The 9,913-nt window shown below is 36.9% G+C and overlaps 1 protein-coding gene across 10 annotated transcripts in view; it reads left to right on the top strand.

The window, feature by feature from the left end:
* The first annotated feature begins 331 nt into the window (after positions 1-331).
* The window catches only part of JUP (junction plakoglobin), a 53,643-nt gene continuing 44,061 nt past the window's right edge, over positions 332-9,913 (top strand). For 2 of the 10 annotated variants that reach the window (XM_087892146.1, XM_087892148.1), the window contains exon 1: positions 332-397. Coding sequence is in view for 2 of the 10 variants with exons in the window: in XM_087892142.1 (XP_087748268.1) it covers positions 882-979 (98 nt within the window). In the remaining 8 variants the exon portion in view is untranslated. Of the gene's footprint in view, positions 398-556; positions 630-751; positions 1,217-1,515; positions 1,861-9,913 lie in introns of those variants that run through there. The other 8 variants (XM_034415725.3, XM_034415724.3, XM_087892144.1 and 5 more) reach the window with 6 other exon arrangements.

Below are 9,913 nucleotides of genomic sequence, written 5' to 3'. Positions count from 1 at the left end.
TTTATCATTTTTATTTGAAAACGTCAAGTTTTACCTTTTTTTCCCACTGGGTCAACTATCACTTATGAGGTCCTAATGTCATTTGGTGTGCCACACGACACCAAATGACATTAGGTGGTGTCATTTGGTGTGCCACAGGATTTCAAGCAGAGGCTACCTAAGACTGAATTGGGGACTTTCCGTCCTCCAAGCACATGTTTTGCCTTCTTCAAAACCAGCCTTCCCTGCCCCCCACCTACACTCCAGCGGACTGTGGCTAGCCCCGCCCACTTTGCATCCGGCCCCTCCCACACCTGCCGTTCCCTCAGTCCTCGACTCGCCCTTCTAGTTTGCGCGAAAGTTCCTTCCGGCCTCCTACTGCCACCTGCTCTTCGCGTCTAATCAGGAGACTTGGCCGGTAAACACCATTCCAGGGCAGGGCGAAACTGGGCGTGGCAGCGTAGAGGTGACTGCGCCTCCTCTAGGCGGAATAGGCCATTCAGAGATCTGGGGGCGTGGCCTGTGTCCATGGGGACCAGGGATGGGCTCTGCCAAGCTCGCTGTTCACCCCCATTGTTCGCTGGGTCGAGTCACTTGGAGCGGGGCGGAGTGGAGAGAGGCAGTCAAGGCGGTGGCGACGGGGCCAGCAGGTGGGTCGTGGGGGGGGGGCGGAATAGGGTGGGGGAGGAAGGAAGGAAGGGCCAGAGAAGGGACCCCCGGGCGAGAGGTCGCTTCGGAAAGGGGGGCGTATGGGGGGGGGGCGGCAAGGGATGGGTTTTCTCCGGGGAAGCTGGCTGGGAAGACAGTCCCGTGTAAAAGAAGTATGCTTAAGGGGAATGGCGAGGGGAGACCCCTCCCGCCGAAGGAAGCCTTTGGGCGCTGCCCCGCGGCAATGAAGTGACATGCAGGAGGGGATTCGTGCGGGGGAAAAGGGAATAAGGGGCGAGTTTGGGCTCCACACCCCAAACTTACCTCCACGCTTTCTGCCATATGTCGAGGGGTTGGTCTTTCCTTGCTCTCCCGGGGTGGTGCTGGAGGGTCTTGGGGGGGGGGGAAAGTGGAGCTCCGTGGGGAGGGTTGCAAGAAACGGAGAGGTGGGTTAAAAGGAAGCGAACGCCGGGGGGGCGTGGGTAAAAAAAAAACAAAAAAACGCCAGTGCCTGAATGAAATCCGGTGGGGTTTTTTCCCCCTCTGGAGTCTGAAGGGGAAATGCGGGAACTTGTGAAGAAGGGACGTGGTAAGGAAGAAGGGCCTCTGGATAAACGGAGGGCAACTTGATAGGGAAGGGTCTGCGAATCGTTCGGAAGATCTCGCCGATTGGTGGTTTGTGCCTCCAAGATACGGGGAGCCTGTTCTTGGGTCCACGATGGTTTTGAAATGGTGGCGGGGTGGCGTGGCGTGGGAAGCTCATGCCAGTTGAGGTAGTTTTCGGATGCGCTCATCGAAGCTGAAAAGAAACAAGACTTTTGGCCCAAGGGAATAGGGGGAAGGTGCTGGAAATGAGCTGTAATCCCACCATGGGAATAGGAGCACAAAGACCATTTTGGAGTGGTAGGTGTGAGATAAGCTTGAGTTGGGGCATTGGTTTTGGCTCTGCAGAGAAACCCTTGGAGAATGAGGTGGGCAGAGAAACCCTTGGAGAATGAGGTGGTCCCTCCCCCCCCCCCCCCAGTGATCTTTGTGATGGTGATACACATTCCAGGAATTGTTGAGAAAAAGTTGGGCAGGGCAAGACATTACAGAGTGAGGTTAAGGGAAATGGAGAGTTGAAGACAGTAAAAGAGACCATTCTGATTAATGGAGGTGGAAGAATACTTGGGGGGAATTTGGCATTGAGCTGGAAAGATTTCTAGTTGTCAGCTGCTCTGCTTCTGTTTCAAGGTCAGTGTTTTAAAATGTACTTTACATTTTGGCCCAAGAATAATTTCAGTTATTGGGTTTAGGAACTGAAATCCCATTAAGTTGGCTTACTAGTTTATGGATTCAGTTTACCTAACGATGGTAAGTATATGTTTATTGCTGAGGGATAAAATATGACTGCTCTTTTGTTTAGTTTTGAATGTCTAAGAATGAATTTGCAATTCATTAAAAAGTGAATCTTTGTGTACATATTAGAAAATAGATAAAATAATTACCCGTTAATAATTAATGTGTGTTAATTATGGATGAATAGCACTCGCCCCTCTGGAGCAGTGATAGGAAAAAAGCATTGTGCATGAATGCTGGTTCAGAGAAAAGTATGCTGTGTGCTCATTTATGTGACTGATTTGTGAACAAAGGGTGCATACTCCTTGACTCTTTCATACTTTGATTTCCGAAGTGTGCTAATTAAATTTGGCTCTTGTTTGCTCAACTTGAGCTATTGCATTTAGAAGTCTCATAATCCAGTTTGTCTCTCCCAGACACACCCTTTATGTTGTCCCAAAACGAATTGTTCATTACCCTTCAGCCATTTTAATAGTTGTCTACTGTATTAAAAAAGATTGTAATGTCCTGAAGTATAAATACTATAATAAGTAGAATGGAGATAATGGCAAATGAGATTTCAAGCATATTTGTATGGACAGAATTTCTTTTTAATCCACAGATATGTTGTTAGATGTTTAGCTATTTTGGTTGTTGTTGTTGCTAATTTAGTACCGTATAAACAAAATAGATATAAAACTGATATAATTCTTAATTTTGGCTAACGTGTATAGAATTGTAAGAAGTCTCTGTTCCTTTAAAAGTTGCCTTTTAAAGAATCTAACCAGTTCATCAAAAATAAAATAAATGTGATTAAAAACGAAAGGTTTTGCTGGCCTCTCTGTAAAAGCTTTTAATTGATTTACAGGATTGCTTACAAGTGCATTGTTGAGTATAATACACACTCGTTAGAATAGGTAATTGCAGAGTACTTTTTTTGCACTCAGTACGCATATTTGTGACAATGCAGCAGCCAATATATAGACTCTCCCTATAAGTTAACTGGGTTCTATCACTTGGAACAAGCCTGAAGATGTCCCTTATGGGCTGCGGAGTGGAGGTCAAAGAGTTCTTATTGCTGTGAAAATCTGTATTGCCAATTAAAACGCAAGGGAAGTTACAAAAGAATAGTCTTACTGAATTAGTGATTGCAACTTGATTTACACTGAATCACCACAAAAGAAGTATAATTAGTTCTTGAAAATTTCTCTGTTTCTTGAGGTTGAGTTTGATTATTTCTGTTGTTTCTAGGTCCTACAAGTTTATAAAGAAAGAACTGTAGCTGTTCAATAACTGGGGTGTTATAGGAAGAGATACATATATAAAATATGAACCCATTTCTTACCATATAAATAGCCCATTTATAGATAGTCTAAAAAGGATTTTATAGTTGATGGAATTGTGAATCATTGGACATTCAACTTTGTGTTCATTGCTCATACTTAAACTCAGAATATGTTTGGCTTCTGAAGCAGCTCTATTATTGCTTCATAAAAGATCCAGAATGCCAGACATTTTACTGCTTTGTCTGTGTACTGAGTGAGTCATATGGGAATCTTGGTGAGTTTCACAAGAGGGGGTGGTAGGAAGGAAAACTGATTCTCATGTATGCATTTTGTCATGTCTCTTCCATCTCCCTGCTTCCCAGCTATTTCCAGTATAATAACAACTTTTCTGTTTTTAAATGAAGAGTAATATTTCTGTGGAAATAGGAAGCACAACTTTATGTTTAGAAAAAAAGTAAATGGAGCACTTGAAGATAACATTTTCTCTTGCTGGTTCTGCAGTAGAACGTATGAATAACGTTGGAAGAAGCCAATCTATTGAGCTAGGATGGTTACCTTTAGCTTATAAATGTTCAATAACACTAAACATTAAAGAGAAATTATATTTTACAGGTGCAAAAATGAATTATTTTTTTAAAAAATATGCCAATACAGAGTTATGTGAACTTTCTTTTTATATGTTTGAATTTTTATTGCCAGTTGCCAATCCTTGCTAAAATCAAGTTTGGAAATCTAAAATTAAGAATGTTGGACTGAAAAATATGGAAACTAGCCTCACTTTTAACCAGTAACTGTGGTCAACAAATAGTATATTTTTTCTGTTTTTGAAGTGTTCCGTTAGTGACATCAAATTGTATGGACCAAATATTCAAAAGTTAAAATCTAATTTTTATTTGTCTAATGTCCTGATTTTATGCAGGAAGGTTTTTATTACATGCAACTGAAAAGCTACATATTTTTAAGGGACTGCAAGTTGTTTTCTCCATTCTGGAGGCTGAAAAAAGAGAGTTGGTAAACTGCACTGTCTGAATTCCTGTCTCAAGAAGCTTGAGTGGAGAAATCTGTAAAGATTCTGATTTCTGTGTGAATGCATAGATGTATAAATCAACTTGAAGCTTGTTGTTTTAGTTTGCTCATTGTTTTTTTGAAATAAAAACTTCTTTCATAAGAAAATAGTGGCTTCTCCTAAACATTTTCTTGAAAGATATTATGTTTATATTTGATATGCATGTTTAGTCATTCATTGCTTGGCAGAAGCTGGTGAATTTGAGTTGAAGATTCTTTTCTTTTTCAGTTGCCTTTTAATCTTAGCAGAGGGTGAGGCAAGGGGTGTTCTAGTTACATTAGCCAAATGATTTGCTTAATTAATCAGCCTTGCAGCATAGATGAAAGGATAAGTGTGGGGAGTTGGCTTGGGAAAGAAGTTGCTTGCTTCTAATAAGTTGCTGAAAAAAAAAGAACAAGTGAGAGATCCAGTCCTGATGGAAATTCAGTACAATAAAATGTGTGTGGACATGTATATGCAAGCATTACATTGTATCTTCTTCTATAAACTAAGTACTGTATATTTTAAATGTGACTCCAAGATCAGGCCCAGCAGAGTATGTAAAAAATATCTGTTTATATTTAAATTCTGCCTAAAATGCTAGAATTATATTTAGTTCAGAACTCAGAGAAACTTGAATTGGTCTTCTTACTGTTCCTTTCCTTCTTCCTTAAATATTCCATTTAGTATCACTAATTAGATTGTGTGCATGAGTCCTGCTAAGATCTTTCTCCCTTTGTTGTTGTCCATATCCACCACCATGTGGTTTTGGTCACAGAGAGTTTTTGTATCTTGTGAATGTTTTATAAATTAAATTCTAGAATTCTCATTTATAATAGTCTCTATTTCAGTATAATTTTTTGCAGAGAAAGATTACATAGATTACATCATTCCGACAGGATTTGCTTAAATACACATTTCCTCAATTTAGGAATGATTCACTTATTATCAAACTCAGTTTTTTGCTATAACAAAAAACTACAGAAATTAGAAGTGGTATGATAACCATAATTATTTGTATGTATATAAGAAATCTTTAATTTCACTTCATTCCTACTGATTCCATTCATACTAGAAATTCCCAGATCGTTCACATATAAGTGTATATAGGAAGATACACTTAAAATAAGTTATACTTTCTGTTTGATGGGCTTATTTTTAGTTTTCTTGGGAAGTCTTTGAAATAGAACTAGATTAGTCCTTAAAATAAATTTAATTATTGAAATTGTTTGGAATAAAATAGAGAAGGTGCAGTTCTGTAGGTATAACTATAAAAGCTTTGTTTCCCAAGGTGTGGATTTCATAATGCATATTACCTCTATATTTCTCTTGAAGTAATAATGATGGAAGCAATTCTTTCTTTAAGTTGTGGAAATATATTGAATTGATTCTGAAGGAATAGTCTATAATGGCCTTCCCCGGTGTGAGTGGCATTCTGACATCGGGAGTTTGATTCTCAGAATTCTCCAGGTAGCATAGGCATTACTGATTATTATGAATCATATGGGACCTTACTTGGGGAAAACTGATTGATAGATGGTAAGTTATGTATCTGAAGTATTTCTGGACAATCTAGCTGAATGTATTAGAATGCATTTCTCCAAGTTCATGTTAGTTACATTTTGGACTGAAACGTCATATAGCTATACCATATGGTGGGATAGGTTTATTGTGGCAAGAAAGATGTTGGTAACAGAGGTAGTTTGAAATAATACCACAACTTTCATTGCCTGGGATGAACAATGATACTGTTAAAAGGTCTGGTATTAGCTGATTTCCCCATTTATGCTATCGGTGCTGAAATCATATCATTAAAATTTGTTTCCTAACATTTTAGTGACATACATTAGTATTCAGTTCTCAAGCCTCAGGGATATATTATTGGTTTATAAGAAGATGATAAGTACTCGCAAACATCTTGTAATCTATCTGAATGTGTTAAAATTGGACATAAATTTTCAGTAGGAATATACAGATTTGTCAGCAAATTCTTGAAAGATATAGCAAAACAATAAATTGGTTCGCTTTTATAAGACCAAACTTGATATCAGTTTCTAAATTAATACCATATGTTTGCATGTAACTTTCTGAAGAGCTAGTACTATGGTAATTTCCAATTCTATTATTCAGTATTAAAAGATGTGTCCCTGCCTATGTCTTTTGTGTGTTCTTTTTTTATGTCCCTGAGTAGCAAGTTCCCTCAAGAAGATTCAAATATGTACTTGTCTTAGACAAAAGGTCCCAAGTTTTCCTGTTTCACTGGATTTCAGTAGGTAGGTTAAAAAGCAGCCGTGAGGCAAATACGCAAAAGCTGTATGATAGGAACTAGACCTAACCCTTACAGGTGTTGTCCTTAATGACATTTGGCATCAAAAGCTGCCTGAGCAATATTCAGAGATGGGGAAAGACAAAAACATCCCTTTGATATTCAGTTTTAAAGGTTAAACCTTTTCTTAATCTCATGTATTTAACTTTTCTGATGTATTTAATTATTACTGGTATCTATACAGAGGATAGAGAATAAAATTAAACCCTTTCCCTCAATAGCCACAGAAGTCATTTTGTTTAGCAAACCTGAACACATTGGCTGAATTGATATACATAGTATATCTAGAGCTATAGCCTTGATGCTCAACATTCTGTTCAGGAAAACAAAATGAAGAGAATCTCAGATGCTTTAATGAGTATGGTTTATGTGTAAATAGATAGATTTAACAATGAATGAAATGAAAGCTTTCAGCCAGTCATATTCTTTAGTAACATTTATCAGTCATAAAAACTCTAATGACTCAATTAGGCTGTCCCTGGACCCTGTAAATACCTCAGTTTGGAAAGCTTCCAGACAATGTCATAAAAATCAATTTCTCTACAAATTTGGCTTAAATGAATTTGGATGCTTTTCTAGAGAATATAGTAACACTTTTTAATCTAAGGATTTCTTGGTTGGGTGTAAGACTGGCAGGTTTCCTATCAAGCAAGGAGTTTAAAAATATTGGGACATTATAGTAAAAGTTAACTTTAGAAGAGAACATTTATAACAACATTTGTATTGTGGAATTCTTGATACTAATTGAGCTTGGTTGTTTGCTTGCTTGAGATTTTTTATTAAGTAGGAAGCATAAGTGTGGGTTTGTTAAGCATATGGCAAAGGCTTTATCTATTATTACAAATATAATATTTGGAAGCCCTAAAGCTTTGTGCCAATATTGCACAATACATATTTCTAAATAATTTTTATAATTCATCTTTCCATGAAGTTCATCCTTATAGTTCATCCTTCCATGTCCATAGTTATAAACCACAGCTAAGAATTTGTTTATTAAAAGCAGTAATGATATATAGTACATTATCTTAAAATAGAATCTGAAGATTGAAATTAATTTGTTGAAATCCTAAAATTTTGGAGTTGGAATTTCTGGCTTTTCAAGATTCATATCTTCAAGATAATCTTACTTTTGAGTTTAATTAATAATCTAATTTGACATACCGTTACAGTAAGTTTAACCAAACAACCATACATTAGATTAACCTTTCTTCGGCTGATTCCTTCCAAATATATTGAGTATATTTTACAGCTAGAGAACACACTAGGTTTTGGTAAACTGTGATAGACATTATAAATAGTGGACAGTTTTTTTTACATGTTGCTGCAATCCTCGTAAATAAGTGTTAGTTGCCAGGCACCTAAATCATGATCATGAGGCCATGGGAATGGTTGTTAAGTGTAATAACTGGTTGTAAGTCACTTTTTTCAGTGCCATCATAACTTGAATGATTGCTAAAATGAATGGCCATAAGTCAATGACTGCCTGTATTGTGACAGGACTGTGTAATATGTCAAATATGGGAGGGTCTTTTAATTTAATTTTTAACATTTTTGGACCATTTAAAAAAAATATTTCTGTGCTTTCTCATTTAATTGAAACAATGATATCTTTATAAATATCTTTTAGTTTACAACAGGTGAACTAAAATGTTTGTCATGATCTTGGAGCTAGATCATCTGAATTTTGGGAGATTTCTTCCAGATAAAGTCTCTTTTCGCCTGCCTTTACAATTTCACTGTAATATTTGGACAGTTCTTGTTTTAATTGAATAGAAACTTGCGTAGATCAGATTCCAGAGATAGATCTTGTTTGGCTAATAAAAAAAAAAAGTAAAGGAACAGGTGATACTTCCAACTTTAAATATAGAGACTAGTTCCCTCAACAACTAGCCATAATATTTTTGGAAGTTTTGAAACCATAAGGGACTTGAATTGGAAGTTTTTCTGTAGTTTTCCTTGAGAAAAAAGAATTTGGGTCTGAAATATATGCAGTGTTCTTACACCACACTTTATTGAGCTTAGGTTCTGTTTGCTAAAAAAAAATACCTGATTATATGAATTCTTTTACTCTTTCCCAGTTGTTTTCCAGAGGATAGGACAGAACAAACATATTTTTTCTTGATTCCTTTTTTCTATTTTTCTTACAAGGCTTCCCATCTTTAGCCATTCATGATGCTCAGTACAAACTGCTATTATCAGCTGCAAGGTTTTGAAAAGCCAAATAAGCACTCTAGCAGAAGTCTCAGGGGTATCTCCAGAAATACATGTGCTGATAGTTTTATTTACATATGTGCTATAGTTCTTTAAATGTAGGATTGATTTCCTGTTATATAACTAGTTTTGGAAACATCAGTGTTTCCATCAAGCTAGTTTGTATTGTATTACATATGGAGGAGAAAAACATATAATTAAAAACAGAATGTAGTACTTTGTTTTGCTTTTTCTTCTGTATTTAATTAATTCTAAAAAGCATGGCCTTATAACTCTAAAAAAACCCCACTTAATAGTTTTTTAAAGCAGGAGGGATGGGGAATCTGTTTCAGATGCCAATGAATTCAGACTCTCAACATCTTTTTCAACTAATGAGGCTGGCCATGGATGCTTAATATTGTAGTTTACTGGAATGTTTGCTATTCCTTTTTTACTGACTATGTGACTAGAAGCAGCTAAGGATTAATTTATGGAGCCAATTCTTTTCATATCACACCCTTGCTTGTACACTGTCTCCTAGCACCACTTAATGCTACTGTATCTCTTCAATATGCCATTAACTGGAGAGTGGGTGACATATTTAGATTTACCCTAAGGCTAGACTAGTTGACATCCTCCTTGTGTCATTTGATTTGGCTGTGTTCAGACATAGTACCAAATTGAATTTTTAACCACAGTAGGCAACATGGTAAGCAAGCTTTTTTTGGCTTCAAGGCAGCAATATATATTTTAAAATTATTTTAGTCTCCAAGAGTTACAGGTGGTTTGTGTGATGATGTGGCGAGGCAATAATTTTTTTACTGGTTTTCCCCTCATTGTAAATTGTGGGGAGATTTAAATGTAAGAGTTTTAAATGACAAAACATTTTCAGTGGCATAATTTGAGAATGGTGTGAGGACCATAAAACAGGAGTTGAGGATCCACAGGTTACTCCTGTGTTAAGCCAAAACAACTCAAACTGTGGTTTAGCAGTGTGTGTGAAATGGTTGTTTGAAAATTAAGTGCATTTTGCTTATGGCATATTCGGTGTATAAGAAGGTTTATAGTGGCTTTGTACTTGTTGTTCAGATAAGCTTATTTGAGATAAGTAATAATAGTATT

This window comes from Pantherophis guttatus, chromosome 4 (genome assembly GCF_059756535.1).
Source record: "Pantherophis guttatus breed Tessera chromosome 4, ASM5975653v1, whole genome shotgun sequence".
NCBI lineage: Eukaryota > Metazoa > Chordata > Lepidosauria > Squamata > Colubridae > Pantherophis > Pantherophis guttatus.
Note: the sequence above shows the minus strand (reverse complement) of the source record. Positions and strands in the feature narration are given on the sequence as shown.